This window comes from Leptinotarsa decemlineata, unplaced genomic scaffold, assembly GCF_025532065.1.
Source record: "Leptinotarsa decemlineata unplaced genomic scaffold, Ldec_3_MD MMD2_tig00026328_RagTag_RagTag, whole genome shotgun sequence".
Taxonomy (NCBI): Eukaryota; Metazoa; Arthropoda; class Insecta; order Coleoptera; family Chrysomelidae; genus Leptinotarsa; species Leptinotarsa decemlineata.
In genome coordinates, this window is record NW_027412688.1 from 7,772,980 (window position 1) to 7,798,101 (window position 25,122).

The 25,122-nt window shown below is 35.7% G+C and overlaps 1 protein-coding gene across 1 annotated transcript; it reads left to right on the plus strand.

Annotated features, from left to right (window-relative positions):
• The first annotated feature begins 11,249 nt into the window (after positions 1-11,249).
• LOC111513624 (uncharacterized) lies at positions 11,250-24,458 on the plus strand. The gene is made up of 2 exons (XM_023169849.2): positions 11,250-15,347; positions 22,123-24,458. Exons 1-2 carry the CDS (start codon positions 11,854-11,856, stop codon positions 22,178-22,180), a joined length of 3,552 nt encoding a protein of 1,183 aa, XP_023025617.1. The 5' UTR covers positions 11,250-11,853; the 3' UTR covers positions 22,181-24,458.
• The last annotated feature ends 664 nt before the right edge of the window (positions 24,459-25,122 follow it).

The window sequence follows — 25,122 nt, forward strand, 5'->3', positions numbered from 1 at the left end:
TTTCTGACTAACATCTGGATAGCATCTGCGTTGAAACCAATATTATGGACTATCTGGGTAAGTATATCAATTTCCCTAGCTAGATTGTTAGCAGCCAAAGCAGTGAGAATGCTCTGTGCAACACTGTCTGGATGGAAAGAATCGCTTGGGATGATAATGTCTGTATAGCTGGATTTTCTGAAAACATTGAACTCAAATTTATTCTGATTATGTGTAATGGTCAGGTCTAATAAATTCATATGTTTCTCTATCTCTGTCTCGAGTGTGAACTGAATGTTGCTATTGAAATTACTCATGAATGTCATAAATTGGTTCAACTGTCGTGTAGTAGGAACTCTGAAACAGGCGAGAATATTGTCTACATATCTGTACCAAAAATAAAAATGTTTTTTATCCAGGTCGGAATTCACTATAGTGGTCTCCAAGCTGTATCTCCAAGCTGTATATTATCTGTTGTTAGTGTTGTTGTTGTAAACAGGATTCAGGTTTACCAATGGGCTCACCCCTGAGTCCATTTTTAGCAGACATATTTATGAACAGCTTGGAGATCACTATAGTAGGTAAATTAAGACCTGAGTAAAGAAATTATTTATTTTTGGTACAGATATGTAGACGATATTCTCGCCTGTCATTATGATCTCCTACCACGTAGTAACGGCTACATCCATCAATTTATTCATAATAAATATATCAAAATTGTTGTGTTCTCTAATTTGTATTGACGATCACTCAAGAAAATCTGAATTACCTACTTCAAATCATTATGACCCAAACTTAATGAAAAATTGATTTTTAAACTCATTGTTTCATAGTTACAACTGAAAATAAGATCTGGCAACAATATTGATAAATTAGTATCAATTCATGTATATGTAACAAGTTCAAAAAATAATGTTATTTTGTACAACTGTCATTGAAAGTGACATTTTCGAAGGTTGTCAAGAGTATTTAAAGATGATGTTTACAAAATAGCGTGTTTGAAATATTTTAAATACCAGTATTTCCAACACGATTTTTTTCGACCAAATAGCAATAGGTAAACAAAACATAATTATTTAATTTTCGAGGAAGTTTTATTATGAACAATAGATATAGATACCAATAAAATTCTGTTACAAATGTATTATATACATTAAACACCAGCAAGAACTCCAAATGTGAGCTTTAAACGATACTGATTGTTGGAAACCGGATGAATCGGCGTCACCTGACACGGCCACTTCACAGCAAATACGATAACATGAAAATAGTTAACTGCCAAGAGATGTCAAAATGTGTTTCTATAGAAATATTAAATTTATCTATTTTATTATGAAAACAGGACGGTTGTACAAGAAACTTTGTATGATATTTGTGTAAAAAGTAACTTTGATTTTGTTCGTGAAAACATTTTCACTCACAAAATAAAACCATACTTTTAACACTCATATCATAAATAGCTATTTTGCACGAGTAGACAAAATCCATAGGTTAGGTTAGCTTTTTTGAAAGGAACAATGTTGGATATAGAGTAAAGAAATCAGAAGTCTTCAAAAGCGACCAAATCAACAATTTCATTAGGGAAGCAAATAAAGAAACATATCAAATGCTGCTAAAGGTAATTTTAACAAAATATTACCATTGTAGGACAAAGAAGCATGAAATTGATTCGCTCTATTTCTATATAGCAACAATTGATGGTTTTCGCGAGGTTTGGTGGCCCGAATTTCGCATGCTGTTTTCTTTAATAGTTGGGATTTTATGAGTTTCATTTATTTTGTCCTCATTTTCGTTTTTTTTTCGTAAGTATGTTATCTGTTACATATATTTTTAAAGTTTTTTCAACCTGGATTAACTAATGTTTGAGCCCTGACGATGGATTTAATGAAGTCCGAAACGTTAGAAAAAAGTAAATTATTCATCTACGAAAACAAAAGAAATGGATTTCCTTCCCAACTACTGTAAACAACAGCTTTTGAGAACAATTATTGGGTTAGCCGGTGCGTGTAGACGGGTTAGGTTAGGTTAGGTTAAGTTAGGTTAAGTTAGGTTAAGTTAGGTTAGGTTAGGTTGGGTACGGTCCAAAGTGGGTGGGTCTATTCGACCCTCCACCGCAACCGGCAAGGGTTTATTGTGGCTCACAACTCTTCACACTCGACTGAATAAACGCAGCTTCTTAACGAAGCCGATTAGTTTGTATGGTGATTGGTCTTTCAGGTCAGACGGTAAGAGTACGGCTCTGCCGAACAAACAAAAGCGACACACACTGTCTTCCGACAGTCAAAGTCTCTGCATATGATGATTCAAATGACTGTGACCTGTAAGAAGGCATGTTAGACAACGTAGTTCATCCCTACTGTAGTCCAACAACTGTTTGGTATCAAGCTTCGAAGGGTCAATAAACGCCTTGAAGTGAGCCAATCCTGGACATCCCAGAAGTCCATAAATCTTCTTGCCATCCAAGTGTTCAATCTTTGTTTGGCAAAGCATAAAGCGATGCCAATGACAGGTTCTGGCCCAATGAAGCTGCTTGTCACACCCTCCTTTGCAAGAGAGTCAGCAGCCTCATTGCCTTCCAAGCCAGTATGGCCAGGAATCCAGACAAGAGACAATCTGTTACGTGTTCCTATCGAGGAGAGTCGTTTTTAGCAATTTGCTACCGATTTAGACGTAGCTCGGTGGGAGCCAAGAGCTTCCAACACCTCTTGACTCTCCGAGAATATTTTTATTGACTTGTGTTGTTCGCCTCAATAATCAACTTCGTGGTAGAATTTGAAATAGCTATAAAGAACTGAAAACTAGACAGAACATAAGAGAAACTGATTGTCATGAAATGAGTCACCTCTAAACTGGTTTCAAGATGAATGAATGACGCATTTTGCCTACAGACACAAAACACAACCGAACATTTTCAAATGTGAGACTAAACTAACTTCTGGGTGTCCAAACTCAATGTAATAACTGTCAGAGAAAAATTCACGTAACCTCGATGTATCAGATCACAATGAAATACATAGGTGATAATGAGAGGTTTATTTATAACCAGAAAAGGAATTTCTGGCAAAAACTTAACCATCTGCACTGATAGTAGATAAGCCCTATTTGCCTTGAATAGACAACGTATTACCTAAGGGTTAGTACTAGAGTGCCACCAAGATTTAGCCAAAGCCTCAGTTGATAATAACATTATCCTACGGCCTAATGACCTCGACAATTGCGAAACTAGCCAAATTTCACTAGGATCACCATTGGCGACCCTGGAAAGCTGGCGCCGAAAAAATATCTGGCGATGACCAGGAAAAACCTACGCTCAACAGTAGGATTTCTGACTGACCACTGTCAACTAAGGAAACACCTCCATATTATGGGGCTAGTGGATACACCTCTATGCAGGATGTGTGGCATGTCATATGCGAGGGTCCTGAGTTATCGCTAATAAGAGAGTGTGTGTTTGGCGAGTCTTGGCCTACACCTGCCGATATAAAGGTGATGTCTCCTTTATATCTTTCCTGGAAAGGACAGGATGGAAGATGACCCAGGTGGGAGAATGTTCAATGGATCACATATGGCCTAAGTGTTGTGGGCCTACTATCACCCTCCCTACTCTACAGATACAGAAAGAGGTTTGTTTGAGACGAGCCGAGTTTTTACTTGAGCTCGACTCATCTCGATTTTAAATAGCCTTGACTAGTCTTGAAGCTCGTTTCGACTTTTGAATCTCCGGTTCGGCTCGAAACGGGAGCCGAGCTGTTATTATCCATTCTTTTCCATATTGAAAAAATAATGCTTCAACGTCCAGCCCTAGAAAGCTGAAATTTGACACATGTATGCATCTTACAACACCAAGGCAAGAAATATGATGGGTTTTTTCAAAACTCCAACGCTAAGAAAGAAGGCTAGCCTCTCTAACACTACAAATGGTATTTTGCATTTTGGTAAGATACAAAAAGACACCCACATGTGGGTTTTCCAAATTATATTCTTAAAGGGGCGGAAATTAGGGCTGGACCTTCTTATGGCACATTCATCATTTTCAAAGTTGAAAAGATAAATGTTGTACAAAGCGTTTTTGCTAGATATGAAACAACACTTTCATCGGGGTTTCCGAATTTATGTCACAAAGGAGATAAGATGTGGACTATCTACACCATCTCATGGTAGGCTACTTCTACCATTTCCAACAATAGAATCGCGAAACTGGCTAAACAAGTAATGTAACGATATCGATAAAGTATCCTCACTCATTTCTGGATCATGAGCAAGGAAACGATACATTTGCCCAATTGGAATAACCAGCAAATATCCTGTGGTAGAAGTTCATTATATCCAAAGTAGAGTGCAGTAGATTTGCGAAGAAAAAAACTCAAAGTCGTCTCCACAATTTATTATCACCCTCAGATGTTAGAACGGTAAAACCATCAAACATTATATGTTTCGAACCTATATAGGTTCATCATCAGCTAATTATTTAAAATTCTACAATAAAAGAAGAACAACACAACAATAGTTGATGCAATAATTCAAATACTCTTAGACAGTACTGTAATGATATTGACTTTTCATTATATACTATGGATCCTATTTCGAAATTGTTAAGTCAATATTAAGGATAAAGTACCAATCTCTCACAAGTCAAGCGTTCACAGAATTCCGTGTTCACAACCAAATTGTACTGCTCCATATATGTCGGATAAAGTGGTAGGAAAATTAAAACAAAAGTTCTTGAACATATTAAACTAATTGACAATTTCAGAAGTCTACACTTAGATGAGTATAACACTGAAAGTTCGATCTCTAATCACATTCCTAATTACAATCATAGTTTTGATATTGATTCTGATTTAGATATTTCACACGTTTTTTAAAAAAAAACTTTACTTAATTTACTTGCTATTGATAACCCTAATGTTATATCTCTTAATGAAAAATTACAGTTTTATTGCCAAGAGTTTTTCAATTCTCTTAATTTTAAATAAATTTTACCTGCCTTGCTCTTCCATGAACCCTTATTTTATTCCTTTTATCAGTATGGTTGTACAGTTATTTGGTGGACAGTTTCAGCTACAATACAATACAATACTTTATTTTTCCTGAGAATTTTTTACAAGCATGGAAATCGTCATATACACAGTATAGATTGGAGTTGAAAAATATCAAGTGATAAAATATGGAACATTTTTGTAGACAATATTTTTAACCTAACCTGAGAGTATAACCAGCAGCTGTGCAGATAGTATCCCTTTGCTGAAACTCATGGTAATGATTTTTAATGTAAGTGACACAATGTAAAATAAACATAGATATCACAGTTAAAAGTTGTAAGTAACTCAGAAAATAACTGCTTACAAGAATCACCATATTTTTTAAAACACATTGTTCTTACTAACTTTTTTTTGAGCAATCAACATATCATTCAATTTGCTGCTGTTACCGTAGCAGACTAAGCAATAATTAAGACTTGAGTGAACATAGGCATAGTAGTAGCTTAATAAAATATTTATGGGGACAGAATTTCTGAGATTCCAAATAACGGAACAATGCTTGGATAATTTTATAGCAATAGAGTCAATATGATCATTCCAGGTTAATTGGGAGTCAATGTTCAACCCCAATAATTTGACTGATTTTTTCTGCACAATAGATTTAGCATTAGCTCTAACCAATATACTGCAGTCCATTTCTCTAAGCTAGAAAACAATGGTATTAGATTTATTGTTATTTAGTACGAGGCCGTTTCTGGCGCAGTAATTAAGTATATTAGCAACTGCAATATCAGCGTGGTAAGATAACTCTTCACAAGAAGAAGAACTCAATAAGAAGGAAGTATCATAAGCAAACTGTACAGTACAATGTTGTTGATTAATATTGGAGATGTCGTTGACGAATAAGAGAAAGCGAGTTTGACCCAGGACACTACCTTGGAGAACACCTCTCAATAAGTTACGATTTTCAAAATGATATATTCCAGATTCGAGCCTAACCTTACCAGATTGTGATCTGCCAGTCAGATAAGTCTTAATATATTTTAAACTATGGCCGCGAATTCCAGTATCATAAAGTTTATCGAGGAGAAGTTAATGGTTGATGGTATCAAATGCACGTTGTTGTGGAATTGGCCGCGGTGGTAGTGCGCCCTACTCACGATCGGAAGATCGTGGGTTCGATTCCCGCCTCGACCAGATATTTTTCTCGAGAGAATTAATCTGGTTGAAGCGGGGATGATTCTCCAACCGTGTTAGGAATCACACGTTAAAAGGTAAGACCTCGTTAGTCTTAGCTCGCACAAGTTTCTCAACTTCTCAGAGTTGTCGTTCGTATGGGGACGACAGCTGATTAACGGAAAAACATATTTTAAACAGATTTTTGAACGTGATAAGTTAAATAGAATACTGATCGATTTTTCGCCATTTTCAAATTTGGATAAAACATGATTGACCAGAGAAAGAGTAGCATCTTGGGTGGATAAACCAGATTGGAATCCATATTGGCTCTTTGCTTTGAGTAGGTTATACTTTTTACAGAAGGATACAAGTCTGTTGAGATAGAATTTTTCGAAAAATTTTGAAAACGATTGCAATGCAATACCTCTGTAGTTGGAGATTAAGTGCTTATCATTTTTCTTGTGAACAGAAACTACAATAGCATGTTTGAGACACGAGGGAAATGAACCCTCAAGGAAAGAGAGATTATTTAGGTATGTAAGTGATTCAATGATTAGTTCAGCAACATACAACAATACTCTATACCTGGTAATTCATCAATGCCACTAGAGTTCTTAGACGATATGGACTTGATGATATCAAGAAGTTCAGTTTCGTCTAAAGGATGAAGAAAAAAAGAGTTTGTTTTCATATCGTGATGATGTTCACCAGTAGGCTCAGAATCATTGATTAGAGAATTTACAGAGTCAATGAAATAATCATTAAAGACTTGAGGAATAACAGGACCACCATGAACCCGAGTTCCATCATCAGTTTCAAAATAATTCGGGAAACAATTGCTCATATTATTGGATGTTGTATTCTGTTTAATTATATTCCAGGCAACTTTAGATTTGTTATCAGCTTCAAGAAATTTGTTACTGAAATACTCTTTTTTTGATTGGTCAATTTTCTTTTTATGATTCTTCAACATAATTTCGTACTGCTCATTAACGATTTCATCACATTGAGTTCTGTTCAGATTGAAAACATCACGAAAAAGTATACCTTCATTGATGATTTCCTTGGTGATCCAGGGTTTGCCTTCAGGAAGGTGGGTGTTGCTGATTTTTCGTAAAACAGGCGGAAATGCTTTGTGAAATAGATTGAGGAATAAGGAGTAGAATTTGGAAAATTTAGTGTCAAACTCAGTGTTGTTGAGATATACGAAGTCCCAAGATTCACATAACAGTAAGGTTTTGAAATGATAAATGTTTTGGTCATTAAACGCTCGTTTGAGAGTGTAATAGGGCTCATCAATAGAGCAGGATTCAATTGAAGATTCAATAATTTGGAGTGCATGGTCAGAAAAATCAGAAAGAAAGAAAGAAATGTAATCATTCATGGACCAACTACATGGTATCGAACAAGTTAACTTATACTTATAAATATGTAAACAAACAAACATGTAAATATACATTCAATACATATAAACATAGGACTGTAAAATACAGATATATATATATATATATATATATATATATATATATATATATATATATATATATATATATATATATATATATACATAAAAATGTAAAATTAAAATATAAAAGAATACAATTATTTACACACAGATATCCACAAAAAACTCAATCAGCGAAATATTCTTGTAATGTATAATAAGATTTAGCCAATAAGAAATCTTTCAGTGATTTTTTAATTCGAGAGTATTACAGGCCTTCATTAGATTAGGGAGTTTATTATATATTATTACCCCAGCATAAGTTGGCGATTTTTCAAATGCGGATGTTCTGTGAGTCGTTGTTATTAAATTTGAAGCATTTCTAGTGCAATATTGATGGTGGTAATTGTTTTTCATTAGCTCATTTTCATGCTTTTTAATATGCAAGCAACATTTATATATATAAATGCAGCAAACTGTCATAATCTTTTTACTCTTGAAAATTTCCCTGCAAGAATCACGTGGCTTCATGTTGAACATCAATCTAACAATTCGTTTTTGTGTAACAAAAAATATCCTACTTATTTCTGTAGCAATTCCCCATAACGTGATGTGAAATGATAGTGCAGAATATACTAATGCATAATAAACTTGGATAAGTATATTCTCATGAAGTTCATACCTCAATTGCAGAATTGCGAAGTAGGATTTGGAGAGTGTTTTAGATAAACTTTCAATATGCTCAGACCATGAGAGTGATTTATCAATCATTACACCCAGAAACTTAGTGGAGTTATGTGTCTGTAGGACTTCACTATCGATCAAATTGATCTTATTGAAGTATATAATTTTTGTTTTCTGTGCATTTAGCATCAGTTTATTGGAATGACAATATTTTGTCATTTCACTAATACAGAGTTCAACGGATAAAATCATATCCTGACTCAGCTATACCAAATGTTGTGTCATCAACAAAATTGATGAGATGAAAGCGTCTATCGACATTGATTGGGAGGTCATTGAGAAATAGTAAGAAAAGCAATGGTCCCCGAATTGAACCTTGCGCTACTGCAACATCAACTGAATATCTTTCTGACTCAACACTATCTATTTCTACAAAGAATTGTCTATTTGTTAGGAATGAAATGATCCAGTCAAGAATATTTCCTCTAATGCCAATATTATACAGTTTGGAAGCCATAAACACTTTATCAATACAGTCGAAAGCTTTTGACAAGTCAAAGAAAATTCCTGTGCTTCCTATTGTTCATATTCCTAGATTTGAAATCAACAAAAAGGGTAGGTAGTAGCAGATTCAGTTGACCTGCCCATGCGAAATCCATGTTGAGAATCAGATAAAATTTTATGACTTATTAAAAATTTCATTAGTCTATTGTACATTAGTCTTTCGAAAATTTTTGAAAAAATACTGAGAAGACTAATTGGTCTATAATTATCAATTTCTGATCTTTTACCACTTTTATGTATGGCGATCACTTTACTCAATTTCAGCGCATCTGGAAATTCACCTGTTTCAATAGACATATTGATCAGGTCAGTTAGGGGTTGCACCACTCTAATGGAAACTAGTTTCAAAACATTGGGAAATACATTATCAGGTCCTGATGCCGTTTTACTTTTGAGGTTGAATATTGTTGATTTGACCTCTTCGGTTGTGGCGGGTTCGAAGAAAAAGGTATTTTGTTGCATTTCACCAGCGTTGCAGCTTTGAGACATGTCAACTCCAAAATATTCGTCAATTTTGTTTTTTATATTAGTGGAGAAATGGTCGCCAAAACAATTAGCTACTGAGACGGGATCAGTAAATGTGGTACCATTTATTGTAAGTGTTATACCGCTTTTATTTTTTGGACTTCTGCCTAATTTTGTGTTGACTTCCTTCCAAATTTATAACGTTGTGTGTGCTTTCCGAAAAATTGGTAATATTAAGGACTTATTTACAACGAATCTAGTTTGCTTAGCTTTGGGAGTCGTATATTTTTGTTTATTATGGAACATCCAGATCAATGACTGGTAGATATATAAATTCTCTTTTATCAAATGTTTCAATATCCTTGTAGAGCTTAATGGTGGAATAAAGTTTTTTTTTCAATATTATTTTTAGTAAGGAATTTTGTGTTGATTGAAGTTTACCCAATGCATTATAGTACAGACCTCCCCACGCTGTTATGCAATATCTAATAACTGATTCGACCAGGGAGTTGTATAATATTAAATGATTTTTTTTTGTTCAAGATATCTCTGATACTATAAAATTTATGGATCAGTTGTCTGATACTTTTTGTTACATGGGTCACGTGATCATCCCACCGTAGATGTTGATCCAGTATAATACCGATATATTTCATATTGGGTGTTTTTGCTATAGTTGAGCACTCAAAACAGATCAGAACATACAATACAGTCCAATAAAATGAGGATTCAAACTACCATCCGAAAGGCAAGCCGGCATTTTTCAATATAGGTAAGTTTATTTTACCATACACTTATATGATTTACAGTTTTCAAATTGTTGGATTTGGGGAATGGAAAATAATTGAAAACTATACCAAAAACCACTTTATTGATATTTCGAAAATACGAAAAGATATGAAAAAAAGTGTTGTTTGTAAATTCAATGTTCAATAAAAAGTAGTTTTGAAATTTTTGTTCCTCTATTCAATGTTTAGGTACCTATATGAAAGTAGTTTATTCAAGATGGCTTTTTCGTTCATGGAAAATAAGAAAGTGAACTTCATATGTTCTTTTACCACTTATATTTGTAACTATCGTAACTGCAGTTTCGTCCTATAAAGATATTTTGAAGCGTATTATATTCGTTTGAAAATCCTGAATCACTTATGACGTATTTGCAATAGAAACCGAGATATTTACAATAAACGATGCAAATTTAGCTCAGCAGTGAGGCATATTGAAAAAAATTACAAAAAATGTAATTTTTCCCCTTTTTTTAAAGTTATTAATTCATTCAGTCATGAACATGTATTTTTAAAATAAATGTTTTCTTGACCATTTTTTTCTATATTTTTTTTAATTTTCATTACTGGCTTTTGTGAGTATATTAACAAAATAGATAAAAAAATTATGGTAAAAAATATTTTTTTAATATATAAATGTTTATAACTTTTGAATAAATCAATAACTCCTTTGTAGATATGATTTGATAAAAAGGTGAAAAATCCAAAATTTTCGATTTTTTTGAATTTTTTTAATATGCCTCATTGCTGAGCTATGAATTTCAAACGTTTATTACAAATATCTCGGTTTCTATTGCGAATACGTAAAAAGTGATTCCGGACGATTTTTCAGAAAATTTTAGGTAATTCCTACATTTTTTTGGCATTTTTCATATATTTCAATGTTTTGTTAAAACTTAAATTTTTCACTTTTACTTTCGGCTAAAGTTTTTGCCTCTTGAATTAATGTTGAGAAGCTGAACATTTCATACTCGGAACAACAATTCATAGAGAAACTAATATTTGATGTTCGGAACATTTCATGAGAGTTATGTAGTCCTCGAACCACCCAAAAAAAATGTTAAATAAGTCTATCTAAAAAATCGATTACGAATTCATATCTCAAAAACTACGAAATATCAGTTTTTTAGTGTCGTTTGTGGAGAATTAAGGATGTTCCGGTATTGATGTATCTACAATTATGGACCTCGAGGGATGATCATAAGTAGGTAATTGATTTTTATCAATAATGTTATCATAAATACTATTAATAATCATTGATCTCCTCCAGCATTCCTAGAATGTTACTATTTTATCCCACAACAATATCAAAAGTTACACCCCCTCGAGTATTCCTCCAACCGTGAAGCATTCAACACAAGGATCAAGGTTACAGTATCTTCGCCCTAGTAACGTTCATAACCGCCAGGTGGAATCGCCGACCGGGTCCCCTCGCGCGATCCAACACTGCACGCATCGTGGGCGTGACACGGGTGGGCCCACAGGTTAGTCCCGCCCACGGGCCAACAAACTCCAAGCGCATTTATGAACCCTCACGTAAATGTTCACGACCTCCGCTCGGTCAATTTCGTTCATGACCGGAACAAATTCTCATACACCAGAAGAATAGTTGGCAAGTTGGCGAGCTTAGTTCGAGTGCAAATGTACGGCGCTGTGCTATCGTTCCACAGCTGATTGTGACCGTTTCTGTGCAGCGAGATGTGTCGGTGACGTGCGGAGAGGTGATGTGCGTTCGGGAGCGGCCAGGAATGTGTGTAAGCGGGTGAATGCGATGAACGGCGGGTGTCTGCCTCCGGTCCCGGATTTGATTCCCATATCAACGCTTCGGAAAAGATCCCCCGCGAACGATATCTCGAACGGGGGCCTTCAGGAGCGCACCCCTTGTGTCTCTGAGGTTATGGGCGAGCAGCGCCCCCGACGGCGGTCTGCGAACCATCCCGCCGTTGAACTGATCGATAGCGCAGGGTCACGTGGCTCGAGCGCCGCCCCCCAGACGCCGCTCTCCCGGAAAGCGAGGTCGGAGCGTCACCGTAAATCAGACAGACGACGCGACCAACGCAAACCCGCCAGAACGCGCTCTAACAGTAAACACTCCAAGCCCCGGGAAGAGTGCGGCCCGATTCCCACTAACCCGCGAGTAAACCCAATTTTCGTGTGGGTCCGGCAAGAAGACACTCGCATCGTGGACGTGAAATGCGAAGACTACGACAAGAGGAACCGCATCCTCCTCACGAAGACGGCACAGGGGTGGCGAGCCATCCCGCGTACCGAAACCCTTGTGCCCAGCCTGAAGGAGGCGGTTAAGGACCAGAGTCAGAACGCTCACCACCACCACAGGAACAAGAAATCCCGCAAAGGCAAAGTTCGTCGGCGATCCACTGGTGTCCAGGTGACCTCCGACATTGAACAGGATGAAGAAGAGCAGGAACCTGAGCAACAACCCGAGAAGGAACATGAATCCGACGAGAAACAGCCTCCCGACTGGATGTCGACGGATAACGTCAACATCGAGTCTCTACTTCCGTCTCACACGATTAAAGTCAAGAGGTCAACCAGCCCGAGGCATTCTCCTGAGCGCGAGTCAAATGTAAACAGTGCCGTAATCGACAACGCGCAAACTCCGACTTTAAAGTGCAGTGCCGATAAATTGTGTGACGTCAGCCCGCTGGATAATTTACTAGCCGTGGCGGAACTGGAATTCAACCACCAAATACAGTCTGGTGAATGGAATAAAACCAATGAATCCGATACCGTATCCACTCCCATGGTTTCCTTCGAGGGAACGGATGAAGACAAGGAGTTCATGAAAAATTTGGAGCAGCTCAATGAGCTCATCGAATCAGAAGAAGGAAAACTGGAAATACCTGCCGATTTCGACACGGAACACCACAGGACTGAGGAGTGCGACTATACAGAAGAAGACGACAACAATTTGGCTATGGATGACATTCTCTCCAGGCTAGAGCAATCCCTTAGAAGCCCTGAGTGCACGGAGCTCGCGAATTGCGACTCTAGCTTCCAAAACAAAAAACCTGCGAGCCACGATTATAGCAGCGACTCTGAACATAACTTAAAATCAGTAACTGACTTAGAGGAGTTTTTCAAACAAAATGAGCACGTACCTGAGCCCGAGCCTGAGGAAGTTAAGTCTGAACTTCATGAATCGAAATCTGACCCAGAAATCGTTAATCTGGTAGAATCTTCAACGAAGGACTTCGAGGAACCCACTGACTTATCCATGAAGAACCCTTCAGTCATAGAAAACAACTGCGAAGTGTCAGAAGAACCAACTGACCTCAGCGTCCCCAAATCTTTATCCAGTCCGAGACCGCCATCGCAGAATTCTGAAGCGATTCAGTCGCCCCAGCCCAGTGGCATACCTGCAGTACCCCCTTCTCCGGATATTGTTTCCACGACGGTTTCCGGAAATGCTAAAACAAAATCCGTTTTCTTGGAATCACTGCTCACTAACAGCTCGAAGAAGATAGCTCTCAATTCCGAAGTTACTATTATTCGGCAACGTGAACCGCTTGATTTGGGAAAATGTCGAAAATCTGCCAGTCCCACAGTTACTTGTTCAGAAGAGGCCAACAACTCTACTAGCGAAGAACCTCCTGCAAAAAAGATGAAAACGGGAAATATAACGCTGAAAAATCTGCTGAATACACACACACAGGATACACAAGCAGATGAGAAAAGCAGGGAAAAGAATTTCACAGCAGACACTCCTAGGCTGCTAGAGCTACTGAAGAATGATACTGAAGTGGACCCCCTAACCCAGTTGAAACAGCTTCTGTCAGATCCTAGCGTGGATGTTCCAGATCCTATGCTGGTGCCGAAGGATCAATTTAGCTCCATTCTAACGCATCCTGGTACGGAAATTCCGAGGCTGTTGAGAGAACGACCTGAACTCAGATTGCCCGAGGCTCTAGCATACCCACATATTATGCAGGACCCTAACATGCTGGTGCTAAATATCCACCATCTAGAATCGATATTGTCCAGTAAGAACGCGCAGGATAGTGATGAAATCTCCAAACCCAGCAGCGAACCAAGCCTGGAAAAGTCAGCAAGGAAGACAGAAAAGACGTCAGACACCACACAGGAACCACTAAAGAAAAGGACGAGCGATAACTTTTCGAGACCAAAAGTGTCTTCAGAAGCGCAAACGAAAGGATTCAACGAACTAGCAAACGAGATCGACGCAGCTACCCAAGCGGCGTTCAATCAGATGGCTTGGTTGCCTTATCTCAACCACTTGGAGGCAATGTCACTGACAAACAATGCAGAGATCATGAAAATGTTGACTAACTCAGTGCCGTCGTTTCCCATGTACCAAATGCCAGATTTCTCCCAAGTTCCAGCTGGAGGTAGAGCGCCTGTACCGCAGATGGGATTTTCTATGCAACAAGCACCGATGAACTATGCCAATCCATGGGAAATGAGCATGTGGCAGGAGGCTATGGCGCAAGCTAATATGCTGAGAAACAAGGCCAACTTTGAAAACTTCAATAACGAGCAGATGTTCAAGAGCTATTTGGAGAAGATGAATCCACATCCCAAGAAATCCGCAGCTCACACCAACCACAGGCACCACTCTACAAGCAAACATCAAGGATACCACAACCAGTTCTACAAAAACGAGTATCCTGCTTACCAAAACCCTTACATGGCAGCTTTCCAGAATAACGCATCTAAGCAGAGCTTGCAACAGTCTCAGTTCAGTTCGAACATGCATCAGAAAAGACAACAACCTAACGGTTATATGCAAAAACATATGAATGCTTTCCCGCATCAAAAGATGGACAATAACCAGAACTTCACTGGTTTGTACCAGCAGGGGCCAGATATAGAGCGCCACCAGTACCTGCAGAATCTAGGTTTGAGTCCCCAGGAACAGTTCCATCCGAATTTACCGAGTTCCCATCGGAAAGAGACGAGCTCGACGCAAAAGCCGAAGCTGTCTTGCAAATCGTTCGCTAACATTTCGCATCAGAAACCTGCCGTTCTCGATCACCAGAAAGACAAGACTCACCCTTCTGGAAATGATTCCTCTTCCAGACAACAGACGAGTCAGCCTATCGATCTTTCGGGTGCGATGACGTCGGGGGGTAAACTCAAGGTCAAACACAATCTGATTGATACCACAAAAGCTCCGAAGTTGTTAAAACAGCACGACGATGTACCAGAAGTTGGGAGTACGACTGCTAGCATAGAAGAAATGCAGGACGCACATAAGCATCTGTGGCATCCGCTGTTTGGAAAGTAAGAATTATTTTTCATCATTAGTTTCACCTAGCAATTTGGTGTCTTCAGGAGATGAAGAAGAAAACCATTAATTTCTTCTTCAACTCCTGAAGACGCCAACTTGGTTGGTGAAACGCGCGTCAAGAATAGTATGTAACAGTTCTGGTTATTGGGATAAGTGGTGCTTGTTTTGGATACTTCTTTCGCTGAAAAGAATTAGAAAATCAAAATTTGAAGCAAGTATTGAAAAAAATACAAATGAGAATAATTGAAAATTGGGTGAATTCACTGTTATTGATTTCTTTCATTTCTTTCGCTGAATAGAATTGAAAAATCAAAATTTAAAGCAAGTTAAAGCAAATACAAATAAGAATAATTGAAAATTGGGTGAATTCACTGTTATTGATTTCTTGCCCTACACAGAATTGAAAAATCAAAATTTGAAGCAAGTTTTGAAAAAAATTTGGTGAATTCACTGTTATTAATTTGTTTCGCTGAACAGAATTAAAAAATCAAAATTTGAAGCAAGTTTTGAAAAAAATACAAATGAGAATAATTGAAAATTGGGTGAATTCACTGTTATTGATTTCTTTCCCTGAACAGAATTGAGAAATCAAAATTTGAAGCAAGTATTGAAAAAAATGTAAATCAGAATGATTGGAAATTGGGTGAATTCACTGTTATTGATTTCATTCCCTGAACAGAATTGAAAAATCAAAATTTGAAGCAAGTATTAAAAATAATGTAAATCAGAATAATTGAAAATTGGATGAATTCACTGTTATTGATTTCTTTCCCTAAACAGAATTAAAAAATCAAAATTTGAAGCAAGTATTGAAAAAAATGTAAATCAGAATAATTGAAAATTGGGTGAATTCACTGTTATTGATTTCTTTCCCCGAACAGAATTGAAATATCAAAATTTGAAGCAAGTTTTGAAAAAAATACAAATGAGAATAATTGAAAATTGGGTGAATTCACTGTTATTGATTTCTTTCATTTCTTTCGCTGAATAGAATTGAAAAATCAAAATTTAAAGCAAGTTAAAGCAAATACAAATGAGAATAATTGAAAATTGGGTGAATTCACTGTTATTGATTTCTTGCCCTACACAGAATTGAAAAATCAAAATTTGAAGCAAGTTTTGAAAAAAATACAAATGAGAATAATTGAAAATTGGGTGAATTCACTGTTATTGATTTATTTCCCTGAACAGAATTGAAAAATCAAAATTTGAAGCAAGTATTGAAAAAAATGTAAATCAGAATAATTGGAAATTGGGTGAATTCAATGTTATTGATTTCATTCCCTGAACAGAATTGAAAAATCAAAATTTGAAGCAAGTATTAAAAAAAAAAGTAAATCAGAATAATTGAAAATTGGATGAATTCACTGTTATTGATTTCTTTCGCTGAACAGAATTGAAAAATCAAAATTTGAAGCAAGTATTAAAAAAAATGTAAATCAGAATAATTGAAAATTGGGTAAATTCACTGTTATTGAATTATTTCGCTGAACATTAATAAAAAATCAAAATTTGAAGCAAGTTTTGAAAAAAATACAAATGAGGATAATTGAAAATTTGGTGAATTCACTGTTATTGATTTGTTTCGCTGAACAGAATTAAAAAAATCAAAATTTGAAGCAAGTATTAAAAAAAATGTAAATCAGAATAATTGAAAATTGGGTGAATTCACTGTTATTGAATTATTTCGCTGAACATTAATAAAAAATCAAAATTTGAAGCAAGTTTTAAAAAAAATACAAATGAGAATAATCGAAAATTTGGTGAATTCACTGTTATTAATTTGTTTCGCTGAACAGAATTAAAAAATCAAAATTTGAAGCAAGTTTTGAAAAAAATTCAAATGAGAATAATTGAAAATTGGGTGAATTCACTGTTATTGATTTCTTTCCCTGAACAGAATTGAGAAATCAAAATTTGAAGCAAGTATTGAAAAAAATGTAAATCAGAATGATTGGAAATTGGGTGAATTCACTGTTATTGATTTCATTCCCTGAACAGAATTGAAAAATCAAAATTTGAAGCAAGTATTAAAAATAATGTAAATCAGAATAATTGAAAATTGGGTGAATTCACTGTTATTGATTTCTTTCCCCGAACAGAATTGAAAAATCAAAATTTGAAGCAAGTTTTGAAAAAAATACGAATGAGAATAATTGAAAATTGGGTGAATTCACTGTTATTGATTTATTTCCCTGAACAGAATTGAAAAATCAAAATTTGAAGCAAGTATTGAAAAAAATGTAAATCAGAATAATTGGAAATTGGGTGAATTCAATGTTATTGATTTCATTCCCTGAACAGAATTGAAAAATCAAAATTTGAAGCAAGTATTAAAAAAAAAAGTAAATCAGAATAATTGAAAATTGGATGAATTCACTGTTATTGATTTCTTTCGCTGAACAGAATTAAAAAATCAAAATTTGAAGCAAGTATTAAAAAAAATGTAAATCAGAATAATTGAAAATTGGGTGAATTCACTGTTATTGAATTATTTCGCTGAACAATAATAAAAAATCAAAATTTGAAGCAAGTTTTGAAAAAAATACAAATAAGGATAATTTAAAATTTGGTGAATTCACTGTTATTGATTTGTTTCGCTGAACAGAATTAAAAAAATCAAAATTTGAAGCAAGTATTAAAAAAAATGTAAATCAGAATAATTGAAAATTGGGTGAATTTACTGTTATTGAATTATTTCGCTGAACATTAATAAAAAATCAAAATTTGAAGCAAGTTTTGAAAAAAATACAAATGAGAATAATCGAAAATTTGGTGAATTCACTGTTATTAATTTGTTTCGCTGAACAGAATTAAAAAATCAAAATTTGAAGCAAGTTTTGAAAAAAATACAAATGAGAATAATTGAAAATTGGGTGAATTCACTGTTATTGATTTCATTCCCTGAACAGAATTGAAAAATCAAAATTTGAAGCAAATATTAAAAATAATGTAAATCAGAATAATTGAAAATTGGATGAATTCACTGTTATTGATTTCTTTCCCTAAACAGAATGAAAAAATCAAAATTTGAAGCAAGTATTGAAAAAAATGTAAATCAGAATAATTGAAAATTGGGTGAATTCACTGTTATTGATTTCTTTCCCCGAACAGAATTGAAATATCAAAATTTGAAGCAAGTTTTGCTAGCTTAACGTTAAGCTAGCAAAACACACCCTCATAAAAAACATTTTTTCAAATCGGATCCCATCATAATTTCAGGCTCATTTCAGGCACATCTTTTCTTTTATCGCTGTTTATCCAGGTGTTCTATTTTTTGTTGGGTTCTGTTGGGTTCTGCTGGCTTAACCGTTAAACCGTCAAGTTAGCGAGACTATGAGTGTTTTTAAAACAAAAGGTAAATCAAATATTTTCCTCCGCAACTAATTAGCGACTAAATATAACAAGCCAATGGTCAAGTCAAAGTTCTGGAAAACTTCATAATGAAAAAGTGGTATCGCTAACTTGATATCAAGTTAGCGAGACAACATATATTTTTTTAAAAAAAGGGGCGAAAAAATATTTGTCTCGGCAACTAATTAGCGAATAAATAGCGGCAAATTGTGAAATCGTTCGTTTTGCAAATTTCGAAAAGTGTCTCGTCAACTTGATATACATTAATTTCCCACATTTGGAACGAAATTCCATACTGATAGCGCGATGATTAAACCAATGACCATTTTTCGAAGCACCTGAGTCATATTTCACATGGTGATTGCTGTCCAAAGTAGACTCCAAAAGTGTTGATATGATATCCAAGCGATATCTGTCGTTTCACGCCAAAATAGTACAATATTGAGGTTTGAGACTTGGGGTTTTATCATTTCCAATCCAATATTCAGAAAAACAATTACAATTTGGTGAAGGTTCAATATTTCTTAGATTAAATTTTGACGTTCCAGCTGTTTCTCCTATAATTTTTCGAGCCATAGTTATCCTACCTAAAATGAAAAGGCTAGTGACAATTTTTGAGAAAAATTACAGCTGATTTATAAGTTTCTCCAGGGTGAGACGAGAAGTTCACAGAAACATTACTTTTCATTCTTCGTCCTCAGGAATCTATTCAGTATCCACCAAAGTTTTCATTGCCACAAGAATGACAGGGATCTTACTGATTATTTTTGGGTATACTGTCAAAAGTGCACAATGCTCTTAGAAGGGCTGCAGCAGCTTCTGCATCTTGTGTCAGAAATCTCCTTATTCCCGTGGTTACGGTAAGACATGACATTGGCATGCCTTAATGAAGCTCTTGGTTCTTTAACCTCAACCGTTCCGACCTGAAGAAGATGAAGGTTGTATGCTTTGATAACCCAAGCTTCTTAATAACCCAATCGCGCCGACAGCTGAATGGCTGCAGGGTGATATGCAGCCACGAACGATCTCCTTGGGGAACTGGGCGAAACCTCATTGTAATCAGCCTACCTCTGGTGATGCACCCCAATCTACCGCTTGAAATGAGGCTGTACATCGTAGATCACCTCCAACAGCAAGGACACTTCCTGAGGCGGGCGCCAAGAGCTCCACTTTGAATAAAGGCAAGGAACCAGCTGCCCCTGCAGGAAAGCTCCCTCACTTGTGCACCTCCACGAGGGTAACCCCAAGAAGGTTGAAGAAGCCGCGCAACGACAGTAATATCGCTGCACCTTCCAAAACCTTCGCGGAGGCCACTGTGAGACATCTCAAGGTCTTGGTCTACACCTGCCAATATAAAGGAGATTTTTCCTAGAGACCTGTTAACCTTCCTGGAAAGGACAGGATGGACGATGACCTAGGAGGACAACTCCTCGGGAAGATGTACAATGGGTCACATGTGGCCTAAGTGCTTTGGGTCTCCACTCCACCCTTTCTACTCTACAGATACAGCACCCAAGCTTCTGACATTATCCCATGCATTGGTTAAATTTGATGTTAGGTTCGGGGGGCCATCCTTGATATCTGATGACTTCAACAAGAACCGTTCTGATATATAAATAATTCTAATCGAGAAGCTCTCCCACATATTCCTGTTGAAAAAAACAATATGAGCTGACGAGTATTTCAACCTGTTTTGTAGAGATGTAATTTTGAAATATTATTGTTACTATTATAATACTGGAATTATATCCCAACACCAAACCGTTATTTTTAGCACGTGTTTAAATCACCAAATAATTATCTTCGAAAGAAAGACTTAACTCAGTTTATTCTTCCTCCTGAAGATGATCACTTGGTGACTGAAACACATGCCGAAACACATTACTGGAGTTTTTTCCTAACACCAAATCGTTATTTTTAATACTTCGACACGTGTTTCGATCACCAAGTAACAGTTTCATCTTTCTCTTGAAGGTGAAACTGTTGAAGATTATCACTTGGTGATCGAAACACGTGTCGAGGTGTTGAAAATGACAGTTTGGTGTTGGGAAAAATCTCCAGTAATATTCATTACTACACCAAAGGTTCCAAACCGTGCATCACAAGTATAGTTCAAATAAACTGTCGTCATTTAAATCAATAATGTCCATATAGTCTTTTTCAACTGAAATTACTTTTTTTAATCATTTTCTACCAGTCTTCTTCGGTAATATTAGATACTTCTCCTTTAACTAGCTCTATTACCCTCTTATCAAATTTTGGAAAATTATTTTTACGCCTGATGCTTTGTTTCAATTTTTGTCAAATCAACTCGATGGGATTCAAAACACAAAAATAGAGGGGAAAGTATCGTCCATACATTTCAACAATACTCTCAATAGTTTCAAAGAATTCGGAACCTATCCTTTACTTCCTCCGCATTGCAAAATGATTAGTCGCAATCCTTTGTTTGCAGGCATGTTAGGTGTATATATTCTCGAACTATCAGTCCACCCTTTTGTAACTGTCTCGTGAGTGTTATACCAAGTTTCAGCCAAATAGAAAATTTGCCGTTGCTTTTGTCTATATTTTGTTCTAAGTATTCGTTACGTAATTCCACTATTCTTCTGCTTTCCATAACTTCCTTATGATATCAGTTGTAGAAATCTCATTGCTTTTGTAACAGTCGTATATTGCTTTTTTCAATGATTTTATTAGATGAACATCTAAAAGTTTTGGTAATCCCGTATCACATCGCGTCTTGCATTCATAAGGTTTCTTTTGACTGTTTTACGTACAGTTAAGAAAGGAATTTCGGTCAAATTTGATATTGCTTGTAATAGTATGTTTCCCTCGAAACTTGAGATGTACACTCTTATATACCATACTTTCTGTGTTTCAATATTCAAATGCATCCGAATCTTATTCACTGGTATCTCTTTTTCGCATTTTTCGCCATCGCTATATGAATCACTACACAGGAAAAAGTATGCGTTGTTATCACACTCGTTATTAATATTAGTACTTATCCAAGGACGCCATATTTTAAATAGATAACAGAAATTTTAAGTAATTATAACTGCACCAATATCGAATTTCAACACTCAAATCGCGATCAGTTCCTGAACTGAACATTGAAAAGACGACTGCTATAACCATCCGCGCCTTTTATTCGTCACCGTAACATGACTTCAAATTTGATCTTACGACTCTTCAGCCAATCATAAAACACGGTTAGTAAAAATTATCCAACACGAGCCGCTAATTCTTCAGTCCACGTGGATTACTTCACAGCGGCTTTATTTCACTGTATTGGTTTTTTTGGCTTTGGAGAACGCCGACACCTTCAACTATGCACAATACCGGTTACTTCGAGTATACTATTATATACACTGGGCGATAATTTTCATTAATATTTCTTTATTCTTCTTTCAGTCAAAAAGATTACACCAGCCCTTGGAGTTGGACGACGTTGACAGCTACAGGTGAATAACACAGGCCGCAACCTCCACCAGCAAACTGGAGGTCGAACCTATACCAATACCACCAAGGCGCTACCGGTACGGACGCATCTTTAACAGGGTTAGACTTTGATTTTTTCTCCAAGTAAGATCACTCTCTTGAGTATTTCTGATTCAGACATTGATATTCTGGTTACTGAATGATTCTCCAACAAAGTCCATTCGTCAATACAATCAAATCTGTCACCACACTCTATGACAAAAATGACTATAGTTGCCAGGAAGCATTAATATCATAAGTATTGAAGATATTGGTACATTGTGATGCTGAAAATAGTCGAGAAAAAGCGAAATTATTGTTTTTTCAATGCAAAACAGAACCAACATTATTACAGTCATCACCAGTTCTAGAGCAGAAAGTTCAAATTTAAATTGACAATTTAAAAAAAGATAATTAGGGTTGTCATTTATGAGGGGCGTGCACTCTATCCTCTAGATGTGATATTATGCTATTATGAAACTCTCTTTAAAAATTACTCTGCCTGGAATATCGTTTTGTTTGCAAAAGTTAATCGAAATAATTCAAATACGATTTTTATCACGAAACAGTCATTCGTACGGACAATGTATAATGAAAAAAGCTTAAATGATCCAATTTTAGAAATATATGATGGAATTGTCTACGATTTGATGAAATCCATGATGAAAGCATTTAATAACAACTGATTGTGAGAGTTTCACAAAACAGTTTACAAAACCATAAGAATTTGTTTTACTGTACAATATAGCTTCTTCCTACTTCAAAACATTGAAGTCTCATTTTGTTGTCAAATTTACTTGCTTTTTATATATTCGCTAAAGGTTGTTCAACACCTTCATCAGTTCAAAGAGAATCCACCAAAAATTCCACAACCTTTAAAATCGTACCTTCTTTTGAAGGTTGTTCAGCTGAATTTCCAAAAATACGACATACTACTAATAAAAGTTAATTCATCTCACTCAATATTTGAAATGTTGTCCATCATTCTTCAAACAGTGATAGACTCTGCTTTCAAAATTCTCTCTCACATTCCAAAAAACTTCTGCCTGAAGTTCTCTACACGCAGCTGTTATTCTTCTCTTCAAATCTTCCATATATTGAGGCTGTATTTTATAAACAATCTATTTTAGATGCCTCCATAGGAAGAAATCTATAGGCTTTGAGTTGGGTGATCGTGGTGGCCATTCTGTTGTTCCTCTTCGATCAATTAATCTACCTACTGTCTAACTGAAATAAAGCAGTAGTGTGGAGCTCCATCTTGTTAAAAGTGAATAAGATCGTTTCACAAAATCATGTTAGCAGCCGCATCTATTTAATTTTTCAAACTATTTTTATTGAAGACTCTATTATATATTTAAGTAGATTCAAGAGGAGCTCGCTTTTTTTTCTACGGTATGTGGATTGTATTCAGATTGTGAAATGTGATGGTCAAATAGGGGAAACGACCAAACTGACGTTTATTTCTTTATTTTTTGTTAACTCTTAAACTCTACAACATTACCATACAAATAATAATTTGCAGGCACAAATGGACATCGCGTATGCAGAGATACGCCCAATTTCATTTAGATATAATATAGAGAGTATAGGTCCCAGTATGGACTCTTGCGATACCCTATGTTTCACTTCTACTTCATTAGAATTAATATGATGCTTTACTGATTGGTTACGATAGGAAATACTGACAAATTGCTTCCTGTTTTTCAAGAAAGTTTATGTCCAATTTAAAGGTACTTCGCATATGCCGTATTTGACTAGCTTAGCTAATCAAGAAGAATTTTCTGCCATTCATCGCTTTCGTCAACAATTGAATCTCCAGAAAAAAATATGAAATCTGTGAGTTGACAAAACGAATTCGGATTTGGACAGGTTGTACTTAGATTGAAACAAGATGTCTGCGCAAATAAATCATTGAATGAGCAAGATAATTGTAAATCATTAAAAACAATGTTTAACGCCACTACATATTACTACATACTGGAAGAACTACAACTGTTTTCTTCGAAACATCCATTCATGAATAAAATACTGAAAAATCAGGAGCAGTACAATGCAAAATATAAGTTGCGGTTCCTGATTGATAACAAATAGGTCTGAGTTCCATAATTAATTCTGTTGCGCCTTTTTCTTTTCTTCTACTGATATTATACTATGTTAATAACATGTTATTGTTTGAATTGAAGGGGTAATATTTTTAGGAGTGATTAATTTTTGGGAAAGAAAGTTTTTGGCTTTCTACTACTCAATCTTGATACAAAAAAAACATTCGTTGTGGAATGAAAATCAGATATCATTCACATGAGTTCTACTTTAAATGAATGCTAAAACATTACACTTACATGGAACACTGTCATCCTCACTGGTATACATCGATGTTTCGCCTTAAGACACTTGCCCTAAGGCTCTTCAGTACCAAATTGGTATTTTCTATAATGTTATCCAATTTGGTACTGAAGAGCCTCAGGGCAAGTGTCTTAAGGCGAAACATCGATGTATACCAGTGAGAATGACAGTGTTCCATGTAAATGCAATTTGTTACCATTCAATGAAGTAGAACTCATGTAAATGATATTCCACAACGAATGTTTGAAATACAAACTGAGTAGAGAAAAGAATCTTCTGTATAATTCAGTGTTCATATAGAAGTATTTGTTTCGAAAAAAATTTTTTCTTTCGTGTAATTCAATGTTTATATGAAAGTAGCTGTTTCAGGAGGACTTTCTTTCAGTTAGTGTCTGAAAGTTACTTCTTTGCATGCTTTACACATCCATGTATAGAGTTCATATTTTCAAGTTGATTACTTCCTTCCTTTCTTTGGAAGATTCCCTCATCCTTTTTTTGTATCAAGATGGAGTAGTAGAAAACCAAAAACTTTCTTTCCCATGTTATTGTTATTTCTTTGAAGTCAGCATTACTATAATTCATACAAATTAA

What these genes read in the sequence shown, in the direction of transcription:
- LOC111513624 (XM_023169849.2), top strand. Translation starts at nt 11,854, where the DNA reads ATGAACGGCGGGTGTCTGCCTCCGGTCCCGGATTTGATTCCCATATCA. An exon ending in TGGCATCCGCTGTTTGGAAA is followed by an intron (nt 15,348 to 22,122) that starts GTAAGAATTATT and finishes TTCTTCTTTCAG; the next exon opens with TCAAAAAGATTACACCAGCC.